This window comes from Sebastes umbrosus, chromosome 8, assembly GCF_015220745.1.
Source record: "Sebastes umbrosus isolate fSebUmb1 chromosome 8, fSebUmb1.pri, whole genome shotgun sequence".
NCBI classification, from domain to species: Eukaryota; Metazoa; Chordata; class Actinopteri; order Perciformes; family Sebastidae; genus Sebastes; species Sebastes umbrosus.
Window position 1 is genome coordinate 10,869,552 of NC_051276.1, and position 19,770 is coordinate 10,889,321.

At 40.7% G+C, this 19,770-nt stretch overlaps 2 protein-coding genes across 2 annotated transcripts; one reads left to right on the forward strand and one right to left on the reverse strand.

The window, feature by feature from the left end:
• Positions 1-4,416: 4,416 nt before the first annotated feature.
• On the reverse strand, positions 4,417-13,559 carry si:dkey-250l23.4. The gene is made up of 4 exons (XM_037778510.1): positions 12,413-13,559; positions 7,436-7,673; positions 6,268-6,393; positions 4,417-5,137 (listed from the first exon to the last, which is right to left on the reverse strand). The coding sequence occupies exons 1-4, from the start codon at positions 13,442-13,444 to the stop codon at positions 4,932-4,934; spliced, it is 1,602 nt and encodes a 533-aa protein (XP_037634438.1). The 5' UTR covers positions 13,445-13,559; the 3' UTR covers positions 4,417-4,931.
• Positions 13,560-17,443: 3,884 nt separating this feature from the next.
• Positions 17,444-19,416, forward strand: htr1aa (5-hydroxytryptamine (serotonin) receptor 1A a). Its single transcript, XM_037776841.1, has one exon. It carries the CDS (start codon positions 17,705-17,707, stop codon positions 19,004-19,006), a length of 1,302 nt encoding a protein of 433 aa, XP_037632769.1. The 5' UTR covers positions 17,444-17,704; the 3' UTR covers positions 19,007-19,416.
• Positions 19,417-19,770: the final 354 nt, after the last annotated feature.

A 19,770-nucleotide genomic window follows, 5' to 3' on the forward strand; every position in this document is an offset into this window, starting at 1 on the left:
CTCCACATTAATAAAGAAGTTTAATAAAAATAGGCTGATTCAATATTCCACTGAAGACTAAATGTGGTTCAATCGAAACTTTAGGATTGAATACCACAAATACAAATCTATGGCATATTTACATGCAGATTGTTTTGGGATTTAAAGTGTGTTTTGTGGTATTTTCTTTTAAATATATATATATGTCTATCTCTACAGTTAGTATAATATGCTTATAGACACAGAGTGTGGTATAGTGTTACTTTATTCACTGTTTTATTGTACAATTTTTGATGCTTCAAAATTGGTAGTTGTATAGGGGAGACCGGGGAGTGTTGTAACAGTGTTGGGTTATTTGTAACACTGTCCAATCAGAAAAGAGCTGCGGTGAAGTCATCAATATCGTACACTCCAATTTGCTTTTTGATCTCACAGCAGGAGAAGTGGCATGTCTCTGTGAGCGACATTATGGATTTTTACGACCAAAATACTGGTTTTCAGGTAAGAAAGTAACAATTTTATCAAGATAATTTTTTTCTTCCTATAGCGTTCATTGTATTGTGCATACAATAGTTTGGCTTACGTAACCTAAAGTAGCAGATTCTTTAGTTTAATTTGATGCTTTTCATCAGGCTAACTAGTCAGGCTGCTGGCCACTTTGCCTCCACATAATAAAGAAGTTTAATAAAAATAGGCTGATTCAATATTCCAGTGAAGACTAAATGTGGTTCAATTTAAACTTTAGTATTGAATACCACAGTTTAAATACAAATCTATGGCGTATTTATACGCAAACCCATTGCATTGGGACTTAAAGTGTGATTTGTGGTATTTTCTTTTAAATATATATATATATATATGCCTATCTCTACAGTTAATATGATATGCTTATAGACACACAGTGCGGTTACTTTATTCACTGTTTTATTGTACAATTTTTGATGCTTCAAAATCTCATGGTAGTTGTATAGGGGAGACCAGGGAGTGTTGTAACACTGGGTTATTTGTAACACTGTCCAATCAGAAAAGAGCTGCGGTGAAGTCATCAATATCGTACACTCCCATTTGCTTTTTGATCTCACAGCAGGAGAAGTGGCATGTCTCTGTGAGAAACATTATGGATTTTACGACCAAAAACAAATAGTTTTCAGGTAAGAAAGTATAACAATTTTATCAAGATTATTTTTATTTTTATTTATTTTTTTCCCTATAGCGTTCATTGTATCGTGCATACAATAGTTTGGCTTACATAACCTAAAGTAGCCGTTTCTCTAGTGTAATTTGATGCTTTTCGTTCAAGCTAACTTCAAACCCACATGCTACAACAGTTAGCTAATGGCTGCTAGGGGTTTGGATAGTTTATTAAAAAGTCAGTTCTGGGCCCACAGAGCCTGCAACCTATTGGCAGCCATCTACATTTGATTGAACCATTAGTCCTATGTGACACAAGCACATTCAGGAATACAGTCCTTACACACACACACACACACACACTCGCACAAACAAAGGCATCAATTGTTTTTGTGCTAAAAGTGTAAATTTATAAAATCTATAAGAAATATGTTTTTTTTGTCACTTTAAATTGTTCACTTTATTCAAAACAGTTTATTCTTTATTCTTCAATAGAGTTATTGTATAAATTGGATAGCGTGGATCTTATTTCAACAAATTACCTGTTATTGTTATCCTCAGCAAGTGTTAAAACTCACCCAGTAGTGTTGTAACAACGAGACTCTTTGCATTTGGCATTAACTCAAATAATGTGTGATTGTGTAGTAGACGTCCGAGAGTGTTTTATTTTGTAGTAGACAAATATGGGTACCGTGTATCAACGTTTGAGAGATCTAGCACAAACAACCACTGATTTACTGAGTCTGAACAAAAGGTGTTACCATCATCCCCGGTCTCCCTTTACTATTTTTATTTTCCTTACTAATGGTAATCTTACTTGCAATCCATGTCATGTAAAATATGATAGGTCAGACAAATACATAACCACAAAAAAGTATTATGTAAATTGGAAGTAAGTTGCTTTCATGCACACACACAAATGGGGCACGGTGGCATCGAAGAAAAAAATACATACAGTAAATATGAATATAAAAATGTATAATTTATCAATAAATGTGCCAGTTTGTTGTCTATGGTTACACCACAAAAAATATAGTCTTTCAACATTCCTATTTTCTGTTTGCTACTATAAATGTGCTTGAATCCATTGTCAGCTTTCCGCAGTGGCTTTTCACAACCACAAAGAGGAAAGTATGTGGTAGATATTCTGAATAAATTAAGAGTCCATTTCAGTGTATGGTGAGTGCTCTTTCTAAACCTGCATTACTATTTAATTGTGAATGCAGAAGAAGACTTTCAAAACCCATCTATGTAAGTGGCATACACCCACAGACGCACACAGCTGCACTCACACAAACACAAAGACGCACACATACAGTGCTGAGTGACATGGGAAACTTACAATGTCATTTTATGTCCATTTAAATGTAAAGAAAAATATCATGCAGTGATCTTGTGTTTGATTTTGGTTTGGATCTCTTATATGAGATGACACTCAAACCAATCTCCTTGTTTCTTAGAAAGGATAAGCAAACTTAAATGGCTTTTACTCCGAAATGTGCATATCATTTTCACAATTAAACACATTAAAACTTGGCCAGTAGTTAATCAGTTTTAAATGCTAATGCCTTCCTGAGTTGCCGACAGGAAGTCTTTCTCCACGGCCTCCCCAAACATTTCCGCTTGCAATTCCGGCCAAGGACAGAGTCCAGTCTCTATCCAGGAATAACCAGAGCCTGTGTATTCCATAAACCCGAGAATATATCCATTTGGGACTGCTTTACTTCCTGCCATACTAGATACTTACCACAGAGGTGACACTTTCTGTCCCAAGTGACAGTTTTCGTATAGCCAGAGGTCATTCCACTAAGGCCCTAAACAGGCAACACACCAAACCACTTGATTGTTATTGTGAAGTTTTACCAAACTGAGGACAATATGTGCATTGAGCAAAGCCCACCACACACTTTACACAAATGCAAGCGGAAAATGAAGGTGAAGCCGTTTGGAAAAGCTTAATAAAAGACTATATGGTATCCAAATTTAAAAAACAAAAATGTATCAGGAATAAAGTAATTTATTTGGCTCTAGCACATGATTTCATTACCAAATTGGAAATCACTTAAAATGTACAAATTCATTTCAAAGCCACCTCTCCATACCTGTATGTGTGTGTTTCTGTGTAAACTTTATTTGCTATAAAATACAGTGACTTATTCCAACATTATTCCCTCCAGGGGGTGCTTAAGAACAATAAAAACCACAAAGTTCCTTCTCATTGAAAAACAGCAAATTAAAAACATCTAGCAAGACATAACACAAGTGCTAATTAAAAAGGTTTTAGTTGCAAATATATGGTGTATGGTGGTAAATTGGAATACAGAGGTTCATAAAACCATAAACACATGGTCTCAACCCATACCAAAGAGCAAATGTTTCATTTACTGAAGTTTTCCGAGGATGCATAAACATGAAAATCCACCCCAAAAGTGCTCACTCATGTTATAGTCTTTTTTGTTTGTTTTATTGTGTTTCAGTTATTATTATCAGTATTATTATTAAACTATGATTTACATTACAGCATTATCATGGGAATTTGAAATACCCGTGGTAGTAGTGAAATGTGTTCCGGGTTTGGGGGCAAAAGTATAAACAAGCGCTAAAGAAGTCTTCAAAATCTCTACTTCATTACCAGAGGAGCGGTATTTTAGGAATACACAGTTGTTTTGTCGTATTTTAAAGGAACAGTGTGTAGCATTTAGAGGGATCTATTGGCATAAAATGGAATACAATATTAATAAGTATGTTTTCTTTCGTGTATAATCGCCTCAAAATAAGAATTGCTGAGTTTTCTTTGAACGTTGCTCATTTGTGTTGCAATCTGCAACCTCACCGTTGCTACCGGATGTTACACACTGTTCCTTTAAAGCATTACGGTATGTTTTATCATGACTGTATATCTCGAAATGAGGAAATCCTTTGGGTTGCAATTGAAGAAAAGAAAATTGGAATTTTCCACCTAAATTGTTACTCAATAAAGTTTGTAGTACTTAATATGTTATTGAAAATAATCAGACTAGGAGTAATCCAGTTGACTGTGCTGCTAATCAAAACTTTAAGCATTAAAGGTGCAGTGTGTAGGATCTGGCAGCATCTAGCAGTGAGGTTGCAGATTGCAACCAACTTAAACTTCTCCCGTGAGCTAAACCTGTAAACTACGGTGGCCAAGGCATAAACACAAATGGCCCTATCTAGAGCCAGTGTTTGGTTTGTCCATCCTGGGCTACCATAGAAACATGGCGGCTGGCTGCGTGAAGAGGACCCGCTTTGTATGTAGATATAAACGGCTCATTATAAGGTAACAGAAACGCAACGATTCTTATTTTCAGGTGATTGTACACTAATGAAAACCCTACTTATTAATATTATATTCCATTTTTGCAAATAGCTCCCCATAAATGCTACACACTGTTCCTTTAATAGACCGTTTGTAATTATGCTGAAAGCAAAACACTACAACCTAGGAGATGTTATACATGTATTAACACCCCTGCTTACAGGAACAGGACATGTTGTGCAACCCACATTACATGTGCAACATGTGGAGACAGAGAACAGAGGGTTCCCAAACATCCCCCTACACCATTTCAATCATTTATTAATGAGAGACAACAAGCTGGCGCACTGTCGTTTTCCCGCCACCGCGGCATCCCACCTGCTTGAAATTCCCTCATTGTCTTCTCATTAAACCCTACAGCTCAGTAGGTAGGTTATACTGTGACACCCCCTATATATATGTACTTTCCTGCCCTCTGCTTCATCTTTCATTCCTTACTTTACCCTCATCATTCAGTGTTGCTCCAACATTGTTGCCAGGACTGTCAAAAGGAAGGGAAGAAGAGGTAGCAAAGGAAGCAGAATATGAAAAAGCCAATAACCCAGTTGACCGAGTAGATGTAGATGATGACCATGTCCATGTCAAAGTGCCAGCCTCGAGAGTCATCCTCAAAGTCCAGAGCGTCCAGACGGTAGCCTCCTCCATGGGGGAACTGGCGTCTAGCAATGGGACTGGACGGCCTCTGGAAACCTGGTTTGGGTGACAAATTAGGTATCTCATCTGGGGGTTTTCATGTTAGTGACACAGCACCCAAAAATCTATGAAAATTGACTTGTCATGCTGGAAAAAAACAATCAAAATGTCAGGAATGTAGCTATAATTGAAGACACCAAGTCCATGTCCTCTGTAATATTTCTGGGACATTTTTAAGGGTTTTTAAGGGTGACTGATTTTCTTTACACTATATATCTTAAAATCTGACTGTCTTCAGACAAAAACGAAATAAAGCAAGCGTAAAGAGCGTCTTCTCCATCAGAATTACACAGAAGGTTGTGAAACAACATTTAGACCATAAAGTAGGGAGATAACATTTACAGAAAATATTACTGTGACTTTTTAAAAATACTTAGAAAAGAGTTTGGTTTATGGATAGTCAAACATTTATCAGTGTTTTCAGCTGGGACTCATAACCTGAGTATCTTAGAAAATGCTAAACAAAATGTTTCAATCAACACCTGCAGCATTATCAACTATTCCACTGTCTATCCATATACGGCTTTGATGAATACACAATTCTGATTGGTCAATACAGTGTTCTATGGTCTGTTATTTCTTTATAGCAGACCGTTGCTATGTATAACAGACCGTTGCTATGGACGCAGTTCTGATGTCGTCGGACTCTGGAGGACCATTTTTGTGTGAAATTATTGATTTCTAAGTAAGTAGCCAGGTAATAAGCAGTATAATGTACAGCTAGCGGGTCATTGTTGTGAAATAACCCCCTTAGTCAATTAATGATACAATACCAGTTGTTGTACATAGGTTAAAAAACTAATTTTGGGGAATGGTGCAACACTGCTTCCCCTCAAGATATTCGCCAAGAATTTTGTGTATAATAAGAAATTGCATGTGTGCGTGGGAAAGGCAGCCACTTAAATTTGCATTCTGTATTATATGAAGTTGAAGCATTGTGTTCAATATACCCCTGAAGCCTTGATGCACTTTTAGGGTAAATACAGAGCAGGTATACTTGTTACTCTGTCACAAGTCTTGTCAAGACTTACAATCTTGCCTACAAAGAGAAAAGTTGCAAACGTGTCCTACTGCTGCTGGTGAATGATGAATTGATCCTGAACATGCATAGTTAATTAAAAACTTGCCTCCAAAGATACGGAAGAGTTTTCGGCAGCTTGGGAGAGGCCACTTTGCACAACTTGCTTTCTGGAAGTTCTGTTTCCGGGAAAGGTATTCCTTTGGGAAGAATGTTCTTGCTGTTTGGTTTAGCTCTGTAAGAAAGACAAATGAACAAAACAAAAATATTATAAAACACCGACATCTTATTCACACCTCCACTCTGTGATAGCCTGGATGGATTACATTTGATTTATTCAATATATTTAAAAAAGCAAGCAGATGCAGCATCGCCAGACTCCCTCATTTTCTCCTTGTTCTGTTTCTGTGTCACCTTGGGTTTGGTAATCAACACAAGAATCTAATCTACAATCCTTGTCATCTAATCACTCACAAGAGCCCTTAGTGTGTCTGCAGTGCTCATAACCGCGGCCACTCTGTCTTTTTATGGCCACAGCAGCATCCCTGCTGCTCACTTTCTCCTACATACATCTAGAAGTAGGCCAAAGTGAATCACAGAACTTCATTACTTATTCATAGATTTGTCCAAATCAGACTACGTCCCATGTAATCAGCGTGCAGTGATCACAAGGCTACATAAAATAAGTGTGTCACTATACAGGATACTTGAAAAATGATTGTATTACGGTGTATTACGTAACATTGTTATGTAAAGACATATAAGATTAGGGTTTCATTTTCAACTGGTGCCACCCTTGCTTAAAAACATCTGTTTTTGTCAATGCATTTTCCACCCATAAGGAATACTGCTTCTTATTTCCATCAGAAAGCACTGAATAAAAGTGTCCGGATCATGTTTGATTTTGTCTTGTCCGTGCGGGTGACTCATCTGGTCAGAGCTGAACTAAAGGTCTACTCTGCTCCCTATGGGACGTCTGCAGCTGGGCCCTCTGAACAATCTGCAGATTCGATGTCATCAGTACAACAGTCAATAGACATAAGAATATACATTTAGCTGCAAACACACATGTGTGCATGTGTACTGTTACATTATACTGTCGAAGGTTATTTTATTCTAAACTATTTAATATTTCACTGGCATATTTTAAACTGTATTTTTTATCCATCTCACATTGTTCAATCTAGTATGCTGAGTAGAGTCATAAGTAGAGGTGATAAGCATTTCAAATCATGTGATTTGTACAGCAGCCAAGTGCTTTCTGCCCATTAGCTCACCCTTCTGGAAGAAGACATGAGTGATGATTGTTCTGCAGAGGGGGCAGGGTGTGCTGGTGGGGCTGCTCTTAGCCAGCGTCCTCAGACAGGGTTCACAGAAGACGTGGTTGCATGGGTGACACATGTAAGGGCTGAAGTATACATCCAAGCACACCGCACAGATGTAACCTTCTCTGTCACCGGCGCTCACGTCCTCGTCATCCTCGCTACTGCTGCTGGATGGGTTCCCTGTTGAGCTCTGGGGCAGAAGGAGAAAAAACTAGATAGATGATGTTGATAGATGTATCGGCACCCATGCGTATCTTTTTCTTGTAGACCTCCTCCTCATGCATAAATATTGATGTGTGTATACATGCAAACATCTGCACGCCTCTTGTATACAGTACAAAGTTCATGTACGGGTTGCTTTTTGTGAGTTTTGGAATACGAATTGAATTGGATTAGCGCCAAAAAAAGACATTTCTGATATTATTTAAAGCTTCAGTGGAGCAAATATGATTAAAAAAACATATTTTTATAAAAAGATCACTATATCCTGACAGTAGTGCATGAGACAGGTAATCTGAAAAAAATCATGTGCCTCTGTGTCCTCTGGTGCTCCTATAATGGCATCTGCAAGATTTCACAGACCGGAGGAAAACAACCAGTCAGAGCTGATCTGGAGTCTGCTGTCCAGCTGCCGTCTATGAGAGCCGGCTGTCAATCACTCGCGAAGTCCGATCAAACGATCAAGCTAGGCAGCGCTGATCAAATATGAATCAGTATTCTGTTAGTGTAATGCCTATTTCTCGCCTCAAATGTTTTCAGAAACATCTTGTAGTGTACTGTTTAGCTGTAAAATGAAAACGTTTGTGACCTGGCAGACATGTTGAGATCTCTTGAGGAAATACCAAGCACCGCCCACCAGCTGGAGCACAGCCAATAGGAACGCTCTCTCAATGAAATTACCTGAGATTGGTCAAAGTCTTCCATCACGGGCTAGATTTTTTAAAGCCTGAAAACAGAGCCATGAGGAGGTGCAAAAGTCTAGTTTTCTATCAGAACACTTGAATTAAAATATGCTGAAAGGTTATTATGTTATTTTTGCCCAATGATGCCAAAAAAGTGTTGCCTACTGACGCTTTAAAATGAAAAAGAGCAAACCCATTTCTACAGGGTTTCGTCTACATGGAATGAGCTTCTCAGACAGACGGATTAAGTGTCAAGTAAAAGAATAAAGGAGAAACCTGACCCCCCACATATGAGGTTTTGAACATACATTATCACTACAAGATGTCATCGCGCCAGCTGCCGATGAATGTAAGTGCGAATGTCCTCTTTTGCGGTCCTCTTGAGATTCTGTTTAAAATACTCTCCTCTTTAATACACTGTATTTGATTGAGTGTAAATGTCTTTGACTCCCACCTGCACAGCATAATAATATGTGTGAGGACATGAGGGTGTCAGGTGTGAGCTTAGCAGAGCCAAACGTCTACCTACCTACATTTTCACACTTCTTACTCTAAAGCATAAACATTGTTTGCGAAAGAGAGCAATTTGACCCCGACGCTGGCCCTAATTCAAACTTCATTCACTTTACAGAAAACAGAGAGGTGTTGCATCTTCAGGTAGACTTTTACCATTAGGCACAGTGTGACTCATGCATACACAAGTCTGTAAGATAAAACGTTTTGTTTACGCTGCAGTTGGCCTCTGTTTACCTTTTTTAATCGAGTTTGAATCCCTTTATTTATTTTTATCATACAGCACAATACATCTGCTCTAATCCATCTCATCTCCTCAGCAGTCAACCTGCCCTCCCTCCCAAGTGCCTCTGCAATTAAATCCACACTCAGCATTTCCAGATTCCAACTCATATGAGAGGAAGTACTAAAAACTTGTTTTGAGAACAGTATCCTGGGGCCCCCTCAAGTCCCCCATCTCCTCCTCCGACCTGTGTCGGCAGACCCAGAGGATTGGTGTCTGAAGCCTCAGTCTTGAAAAAGCACAGGGGGTGCTTCCAGAGTAATTACTACTTTCTCACCCAGGGGGAGCTCCAGGGACCGCCGTGTCGCACCAGTCCTGCCTCCCAAGGTGTGTCATTAACACAGAGAGCACAGCTCCCAAGTAATCATGGGCCACTGACGCTCTCCCTTGGCAACATGTGCTTTAACATGGCACCTTTGTCTCGGTTGCATTGGTAAATGTGTACATAGATAAATGCCATTCTGTATCATAGGGAAGTAAAAGTAAATCAGAATATCGTAGTAGACATGGAGTAAACTTCTTCTTTTTACCACTTCTATTAGCTTAATTTGACTAACAGATCTACTGCACCATGTCATTTCAGCTTCTGTGCAGCAGCTGGAGAAAGTACCTGAACAATTCAGCCCTAATTACCTCTCCATCACACCGGATGAAGCCACTTCCTGTGGGAAACTGGATGACAATAATGACCACTCTGACCTTTGGCCTACTGTATATACTGCATGCAAAAAGTACAGCAGGAAATTGTACTCAGAAATAGTTACATGAGTTTCTATCAGGGGGGTTAAAACAACCATCTCCAATAACAATGACGATATGCAGGTATGTAATCTCCAAAGAGGGGAATAAATAAAGCATTATACTTGGACATGCAAATTGTGAAATATGTATCCAGAATATAAACCAGGCTTTGTGACCAAAGGGTTAAAAAAATAATAATAATATGAGAGGGTGAATGAGAAAAACTATTGTTGAGCTGCCCTTGAGAAAGTATCCTAAACTCCCAAGGGCTCTGGCTAATAGCAGAAATGCTGTGCTTGTAGTGAGCAGCTCCCAAGAGAGAACGAGTGTAACTGTGCGGGTGCAAAGTTGGACAAAGCTGGGAAAAGAGCATGCATACTCAATAAGCTTTGATGATGATAAATGACCAAGCAAGCTCATTCAATTTCCTCTGAATAAATAATAGTTGGACAAACCAGCTTACTTGCTTTTTCTCTGAGAGTTAGGAGAGAAGACCCAAACTCACTGTGGTATCAATCTTCTCATCTAACTGACTCGGCAAGAAGTTTGTCACATTTAAACACTTGACCCTTAAATTACACGTGATAACTGTGGGGGCAAATTGAGAAAGATTTAAAAACACTTCATGCATTTTCCTCATGGTGGCACATGCCATCTGTTCTCTCCCACAGAAATAATCCACCAGATTATAATGGAGACAGTTGTATCTGCTAGGGCCAGATAGTATGTGTATTATGTATCTACATCATGCATATATTAACACGCCAACTCCAATGTGAGGGAGAGAGGAACGAAAAACAATATAATCAGCAAGGGGGCATCGAATTGGGAAATGGATATTCTATGTTTCAAAGCAACTAATTCTATTCATCTTTGTCTAATTCAGCAGTCAGAATAATTTCAATCCACCAACGTGACTGCAGATCTGCAGCAGCCAATCAAAACAGAATCTGCTCTTTTGTCTGGTTGTTTTTGAAGGGCTCTCCATCCAAGCCTCATCATGCAACTAATTCAGATGTAACCCCACTTTAAACCACACAGACAATGGCTATTGAGATGAGCTGTGTGCTGATAGGGCTGTCGACAGTCAGACACACACATGAACACACACACAAATACACGTGTGGCCTCACACAGTCACATAAAGTGCCATAAATAAATAGTTTAAAGTGGACCCAACAAGCAATATTTAAGTCTGATTTGTGTGCCTGTTGTATTGTGCCACACATACACAAACACACAAACTCTCCATTAGCCTTCTATCCTAAAATGTAAATAGACCTTTAAGTGGATCAGTTAGGTCATTTAAAGCTGGAGTTCCTTGAGACTTGAGCAACTTAAGAGTATCCTAAAGTTGCTCAAGTATTCTGCTGATGCAAACGGAAAAAGACTGCACATGAAGACAGCAATGTTTGATTTGGTAAATGATAAAAAAGTTTGTCACATAAAAAAGCACATTGCTTTAATAAATTATTGGCATTGTATTAAAGATGCAGGCGGAAGAATTGGATATACATATACAAATATGATTAAAAAAAGTTATTTTTATAAAACGGTCACTATATCCTGACAGTAAGTGCATGAGACAGATAATCTTAAAAAAATCATGTGCCTCTGTGTCCTCCGGTGCTCCTAATGGCATCTGCAAGATGTCACAGACCGGAGGAAAACAACCAATCAGAGCCGAGCTGGAGCCTGCCGTCTATGAGCAGCTGTCAATCACTCGCGAACTCCGATCAAACAGTCAAACTAGGCAGCGCTGATCAAATATGATTCAATATTCAGTTACTATTTCTTGCCTCAAATGTTTTCAGAAACATCTTGTAGTGTACTGTTTAGCTGTAAAATGAGAAAGTTTGTGACCCTGCAGCCATGTTGAGATCAGTTGAGGAAATGCTAAGCACCGCCCACCAGCCGGAGCAAACTTTCTCATTTTACAGCTAAACAGTACACTACAAGATCTTTCTGAAAACATTTGAGGTGAGAAATAGGCATTACAGTAACAGAATATTGATTCATATTTGATCAGCGCTGCCTAGTTTGACCGTTTGATCGGAGTTTTCGAGTTATTGACAGCTGCCTCCGTTGAATGAACAGCCAATAGGAACGCTCTCTCTCTCTCTAAAATGACCTGTGATTGGTCAAAGTCTCCCGTCACGGGGCTAGATTTTTTCATGAGGAGGTGCAGAAGTCTAGTTTTCTATCAGAACACTTAAATTACAATATGCTTAAAGGTTATTATGGCATTTTTGCCCAATGATGCCAAAAACATTCTGCCTACTGCAGGTTTAACATAGCATTAATTGGGAAAAATAAAAATAAATAAATCAATAATTGAATCACCAGCTCTTTGGTTCTTCTTGTAGCACATAAAGATATGAGGTAGTTGCCTGATCTTAATCCTAAAATCACCGGCAAAACACCTGGTAAAAGAACAGTGAATCCAGTGCCCATTGTCATATTGAAGGCTCAGTTAATTGTGTCATTCACCTGTCTGCTTTCCTGCAGTTGACTTTGTCTCCACCTCTCCCTCCTCCTCTGCCTCCTCCTCAGACACTTAATCCTGTTCTTCTCTCGTTTACTCATCCTCCTCTCCCCAAAAGGAACACAAGGCGGCACCGCTGCTGAGGTCACGGTTTGACCGATCACCTCCATCACACCACTGCCTCCTTCCTCGCCATCTTCCACGTCGTCCTCCACTTCTTCTTCCTCCTCCTCTTCTTCTCCTAGCTCTGAGCTGGTGAGAGATGGGATGTGTGTCTGATGGTTTTGTGACGATCGTCCGGCTGCTGCCCCCGTTCTCACCTCCGCCCAGAACGGATCTGGCTCTCTGTATGAACTAAACGGGTAGCGGTGCAGGTCTCCTGCCGTCGTTGTCCTGGATAAAAGTCTCTGAGGGGAAAGACGTGTGGATCTGGTTTGGATGGGAGGCTGAGGGAGAGCAGAAGACGTGGACTTCAATGCTGGCCGAGGGGATTGGGGGTTTAAATTGGTGGTGATGGTCCGGGTGCAGCCAATACTGGGAGGTCTAATGTATCCTCTCTGCAAGTTGTTTGATCCTTCTCCAACTTCCAAAGTGCTGTTAAAGTGGATGTCAGAATTGCTGCTGGACAAACTTTCAGTGCTTCCTGTTCCCTGTCTGTCCCGGGCTCCATCTCCACGTGTCTCAGTTCTTTCAGTCTTTCTTTGCCTTTGTTTTCCTCTTTCCCGGCCTCCTACATGTTCAACATTTTGTCTCTCCTCATCCCTGTCTTGGTTTCCATCTCTCCATCTTCCTCTGTTGTCCTTGCTGCAGGTCTTTCTGTGTGCTTTCCTCCCCGGCAGTGCAGGTCTCACCAGCTGCTCCACACCGCTCGACCTTCCCTCACCAGCTGGATCTGCACTCCTCAACCTGGGCCTCACTGCTTTTAAGCACGGGGTGTAAGTCTCGTTGTCGCTGTTTTCTTCACCGCCATCCTCACTTCCACGACCTCCAACTCTGCTTGAGCCATTTACACCAGAGGGTCCCAAATGGGAGCTCATGACGGCGCTTTCGAGACTCGAAGTCACCAGCAGAGCGCATTTGACGCAACTTCAACCAGCTTAGCCTGGCCTTTCCCCTGTCATCTTCCCCAAGTCTTCTGTCTGCCTCCCACTCCTTCTGGATGTACAGATCCAAGCTCTTTTTCTAAGAGCTAGAGGGACTGTTCCAGTGTAGAGGAGGTGAGCAGTGCAGCCCTCTGGCCTGGCCTATCCTATCCTGGCCCACTGGGACATTCCACACTGTTGACAAAGACAAAGTCCCCCTGGTGAGCCCCATTACAATAGGTGCACTGTTCATGGCCTCACTATTGTCCTGTGTGACCTATAGAAAACACAGTGCTATGCAACCACTGAATACACAAAAATAAGGTGAAAAAACCAGAGCCACCTTTTTTTCTCACGTCCACTACCATGGTGTCAGCTTTTTTTCACTCTCGGTTTCACAAACAGAGCACAGAGTCAGTGCGTGTGTTATCATGAAAAAAATCCTCAGACTTTTCCTATATTTGATGTCTGATTTTTTGGTTTCTGCTGGTGCGTCGTTTTGAAAGACTACCAGTGTACTTGCATGAAAAATGTCAGGATGAAAAATGTCAGGATAACTTGTTTAATGGCGCTTTGTTCCGACAGACTGCTTTATCATTTCCAAAGAGAGGAAATGAGAAGGAACAGGAGATTCTTCATCAAAGGAAAAACAGTATTATGGGTTAGTTTTGCTTAGCTTAAGGGAAGTGTTTAAAGACATCGTTATAATTACTGAGTATATTTTTAGTGGACTGAAAGTGATGTAGATGAAATGCTATTTTTTTTGTTGAAGTTGAATAACAAAACAATGATTTAAAGTTCCATATCACAGCATACATTTTGTTATAAGACATCATGCAACTGTTATTGTATGTCTTATTGAGGAGAATGGCAGGAGTGGGTACTTTGCATCATGTTTTAGGTCTTGGTCTTTTGATAAAATGTGAATTTTCAGCCTTATTTATATAACTAATATTTAAAAATTCCAAGAAACTAATCACAGTGAATTGTATGATAGCCCATTCCAAGGCATAATTAGGCTGAGGAGTAAAGTTCATGCCTTTGGCTCTTGGGCAATTAAGCTTTGGAACATTCCAGATGTTACTGGAAAATAATGTCTAATTTTTTTTTTTCCTAATAATTTGTAACCTATTATCTATACTTCTCTCCTCCAATATAATCACAAATATCTCACCTTTTTAACTCCTTCCCTGCAGTCTTGATCAATAAAGTTTGTATTTATTTAGTACCCTCTTTAGGAAAGACATAACATGACCAAATACATATTTTTAATTACACAGAGAGGGACAGGAAACGTGGAGATGAAAGAGGGGGAGTGACATCTGAGAAGCAAACAACAGATGATGTTGTTACATGGCTCTCCAACTTAACAAATGACTTGTTATTGTTATTATTATTATTATTATTATACGCCCCCTTTTCTCCCCCCTCTTATCCCTTCTCACCCTCTCTCCCTCATTTCTCCCTTTTTTCTAATTTAAAAAAAAGTCAATACATTATGCTGTGTTTTTACATTGTTTTACCAATTTGCTTCTCTAAATCAATATTTGATTATTGGTGGTTCTATTAGTTTGTTGGACACTTACATGATAAGGGTTAAAAGGAACATGACTTTCTTACCGAAAAACCAGATTACAAAACCCAATGTCTGTTGTAAGTCAATTACGCCCACACACACAGGGAGTGTCATACAGACAGAAGAAGTATAGGGCTGAGCTGTGTACTTGTATTTCATGAGCTTATTTAATGAGTGAATCCACATTGAATATTAAGTGCAGCTTGCAGCAGGCATTAGTTAGCCAAAATTGCACACTCAGGCAAAATCTTCAAACTTCTGCCCTCTGATAAAACACACCCATGTGTGACTGTGACTAAACTTCTAGAGAAAATGTTATTTTGGTGTTAAAAAACAAGACTAAAAGGCTTAAGCTGGCAACGTATTCATGTTCATTTTGAGACTCAACGCAGCAGCTGGGTCAGTCAAGATCAATGTGTGCGTGGAAAAGTACATCAGGGCAGCGTTGACTTCACTTTTGTAGCTGTAGTGGGAGTTAAACCTGCAGTAGGTAGAATGTTTTTGGCATCACTGGGCAAAAATTCCATAATAACCTTTCAGCATATTGTAATTCAAGTGTTCTGAGAGAAAATTAGACCTGTGCACCTCCTCATGGCTCTGTTTTCAGGCTTTAAAAAATCTAGCCCATAACGGTAGACTTCAGCCAATCACAGGTCATTTCAGAGAGAGAGCGTTCCTATTGGCTGTTCATTCAACGGAGGCAGCTGTCAATCACTCACAAACTCTGATCAAACGGTCAAACTAGGGAGCGCTGATCAAATATGAATTAATATTCTGTTACTGTAATGCCTATTTCTCTCCTCAAATGTTTTCTGAATGATTTTGTAGTGTACTGTTTAGCTGTAAAATTAGAAAGTTTGCTCCGGCTGGTGGGCGGTGCTTGGTATTTCCTCAACTGATCTCAACATGGCTGCCGGGTCACAAACTTTTGATTGAAAACTGCTCATAGATGGCAAGGTTCCAGCTCGGCTCTAATTGTTGTTTTCTCTTTGTAGATACCATTAGGAGCACCGGACGACCGGGGGAGGACACAGAGGCACATCATTTTTTTCCCCGATTACCGGTCTCATGCACTATACTGTCAGGATATAGTGACCGTTTTATAAAAATAACTTTTTTAAAAATCATATTTGCTCCAATTCTACGCACTGCAGCTTTAATAGTGTCACATTGTCCATCTTTATATACAGTCTATACTGTTAGAATTTATCGACACAAAACCTATTATTGTAACTATAATGACTTGTAGTCAATCGAGTCACCAGTACCAGGAAGAAAATGTTTCTGTTCTATTTTCTTCAAATGTTCACTTCCAAATTTTTTATTCTGGATTAAATTATCCTCCAAACACCCCTCCCTCCTTCCATCTAACTGTTTTTATTACAGTCTCACTGCTGACTCTCTCTCTCTCTCTGTCACACTTCTCATCGTTTCAACCATATCACCACCTCCCTTGGCAGCTCAACCCTTTCCTGTTTCCTCATCCTTCCTCCCTACAGTATCTTACTTTGCCCTTAAACTCAAACTACTGATAGAAGTGTCCATTATGTGATGCAGTCCCCTCTGTGGACAGCAGATGGCAGCAGCTGTCCTCTCTGGCCTGCCGTGGCGCTGTCCCTGGTCCTGAAACCACCTCTCGCTCCCAACCACTCTGCATGGGCATGTTACCTTTTCTCTCCATCCATCTCCAAATGGATTATTGCGCCCCTTAAAACAGTTTACAGTCTGACTGCACTTGTTTTTTCTCTTTAAGGTCTTTTTTTCACTTATCAAAAAAAAATGCCTATTTCAAATTGAGTTGGCCTAAAAACGAAAAGTTCATTAGAAGTGATAAAGATACTACTTATTTTTTTTGTATTTGCTTGTCTCCATTTTTGTTTGCCCTTAGTTCCTAGTATTGTCTGTTTTTGTTTATATATATATAAAAAAAATGAGGCATGATACACACCCCACAGAAGTCTGTATCACTGACATGCACATGCTTCTTAATAAAGAATATTTAAAACAGAAGTGATAAAGATCTTTTCTCAGTCCACCTCGATTATCCCGCAAATAGATTTTACCTTTTCTGTGCTGTCTTGCTATTTGTTGTAATAAATCAGTATAAGGCTAATAAGTGTTAGTCCTGACTGACACCTACCTACTTTCAGATGTAAACTTAAAAAAAAAAATCCACAAAATGTTACAATTCAGTGCGTCCAAAGTAGAGTAAAATAAAGGAGAGGAGAGCTCTCATGCACCCTCATCGTCTGCCTGCAGTGAAAAACAGGAGCAACAACGAGGAGAGCAGAGGCACAAAACTCCAGGTTCGACCTCCACACCCGGTCTGACGTATACCCAAAGCTGCTGGTATAAATGAATTCACGGCGTCACCAAGCTCAGATGATTCTCAGTATACCGGTGAGCGCACCACCCGAGCTGTCAACGCTCAACTACAACACACACACACACACAAAACCCCTTACCCTTCATACACACACACACTCACAAACACGTCTGCGTCATGCGTCCTGCAGGGAGCGACGGCACGACCGCGGTAACTCCGATGGACCCGGGTAAAACGCACCGCGGCAGCAGCAGTCTGAGGGGCTGACTGTGTCCTGCTTATCTTGTCCAGCTGCTCTGGGAAAAGTTGCATTATGGATTTTATACCAACAACAAGCAGCAGCAGCAGCAGCAACGAGAGCAACGCGACCGGTGGTGGTTACCCTGATGTGGTTGGAGACTGGGCTCATGGTGAGAATGGCACATCTGGGTCTCCACCACCAGATGTGAAGCTGAGTTACCAGATCATCACCTCTCTGCTCTTGGCGGCCCTCATCCTCTGCTCCATCTTCGGCAACGCGTGCGTCGTGGCCGCCATCGCCCTGGAGAGATCTCTCCAGAACGTGGCCAACTATCTGATTGGATCACTGGCCGTCACAGACCTCATGGTATCGGTGCTGGTTCTGCCAATGGCGGCCCTCTACCAAGTTTTGAACAAGTGGACACTCGGGCAGGGGATTTGCGACTTATTCATCTCTCTGGATGTTCTGTGTTGCACATCATCCATCCTGCATCTGTGCGCAATCGCCTTGGACAGATACTGGGCCATAACAGACCCGATCGACTATGTAAATAAACGCACGCCGAGGCGAGCTGCGGTCTTGATCAGCGTCACTTGGCTGATCGGGTTTTCCGTCTCTATTCCGCCTATGTTAGGCTGGAGAAGCGCAGAAGACAGGGCAGACCCGGACGCATGCCTCATCAGCCAGGACCCGGGCTACACCATCTACTCCACGTTTGGGGCTTTTTACATCCCGCTCATCCTCATGTTGGTGCTGTACGGGAGGATATTCAAGGCTGCTCGGTTTCGGATTCGGAAGACGGTGAAGAAACCGGAGAAAGTGAAAGTGTCCGAGAAGTGTTTGAGTGTGTCTCCGGCCATCTTCCACAAGAAGAAAAGCAACGGGGAGAAAAAAGACTGGAGGCGCAGCGACGAGTCCAAACCTGGCTCTCCTCTTCCTCTGTGCGTAAACGGCGCGGTGAAGCACAGAGAGGAAGGAGAGTCGCTGGAGATCATAGAAGTTATCAGCAACTCAAAGACGCACCTGCCTCTGCCCAACACGCCTCAGTCCTCCTCGCAGGGCTACTATGAGAGCATGAATGAGAGGAACTCAGGTGCGAAGAGGAAGATCGCGCTGCAGAGGGAGCGTAAAACGGTGAAAACCTTGGGGATAATCATGGGCACTTTCATCTTCTGCTGGCTGCCCTTTTTCATCGTGGCACTCGTGCTGCCTTTCTGTGCGGAGAGCTGCTACATGCCCGACTGGCTGGGTGCAGTGATAAACTGGTTGGGCTACTCCAACTCTCTCCTCAACCCCATCATATATGCTTACTTCAACAAAGACTTCCAAAGTGCTTTCAAGAAGATCATCAGATGCAAATTCCACAGAGCGTGATTTTTACACACACACAGTGAAAAACTTCAATGTGGAGTAAATGATGGGACAGTATGAAATGTTTCACTGACTGTATGGGTGAAAACAATATACAGACTTTTATTCAGGGACTCTTTTCAGTGTGTGTGTTGGAGGACAGTGTAAAAAGAAAAAAAATGGGGTCACTGGTGAAATGAGACAGGAACTTTTTTTGCTCTTAATGTACAAGCTCATGTTTATTCAGTGTTGTAGCTACAGTATCTAGCCTATGCGCGACGGCAGCCCATCGTTATATTGCCATGCAACACGTGTCATGTGCTGATTCCATGCATTTTTATCATGAGACACACGCGCGGGGTTTCCGTCCTATACACCATGAGCTTTGTAGCACTGAAACAAATAAAAAGCAATCAAAGTTTGTCATTAAGAAATATGAGTCTATTTTTGTTTATAGAAAATAAATAAAAAAGTAATAATGAGCCAAGTAGAGATCCTAGAGGGCCTATTGTGAAAAAAAATCACAGCTCCACTTGGGACCATAGGTCTTTATATGAAATAAGGAATGAATCATTTTTGAGCAAATCAAAGTTTGTCATTAAGAAATATGAGTCCATTTTTGTTTAGAAAATAAATACAAAAAAGTAAAGTAATGAGCCAAGCAGAGATCAGGGCCTATTGTGGCAAAAAAATCACAGCTCCCCTTGGGACCATAGGTCTTCATATACAATAAGGAATGAATCATTGTTGGGGCAAACAAAGCAAGTGAGCAACTCATTATTTTTGCT

Excerpts from the sequence above, each read along its gene's own strand:
- si:dkey-250l23.4 (XM_037778510.1), bottom strand. The coding sequence starts at position 13,444 with ATGAGCTCCCATTTGGGACCCTCTGGTGTAAATGGCTCAAGCAGAGTT. Across the intron at positions 7,674-12,412 it reads AACTGCAGGAAAGCAGACAG|AGCTCAACAGGGAACCCATC; the intron begins GTGAATGACACA and ends CTTCTGCCCCAG. Across the intron at positions 5,138-6,267 it reads ACTCTTCCGTATCTTTGGAG|GTTTCCAGAGGCCGTCCAGT; the intron begins GCAAGTTTTTAA and ends CACCCAAACCAG.
- htr1aa (XM_037776841.1), top strand. The coding sequence starts at position 17,705 with ATGGATTTTATACCAACAACAAGCAGCAGCAGCAGCAGCAACGAGAGC.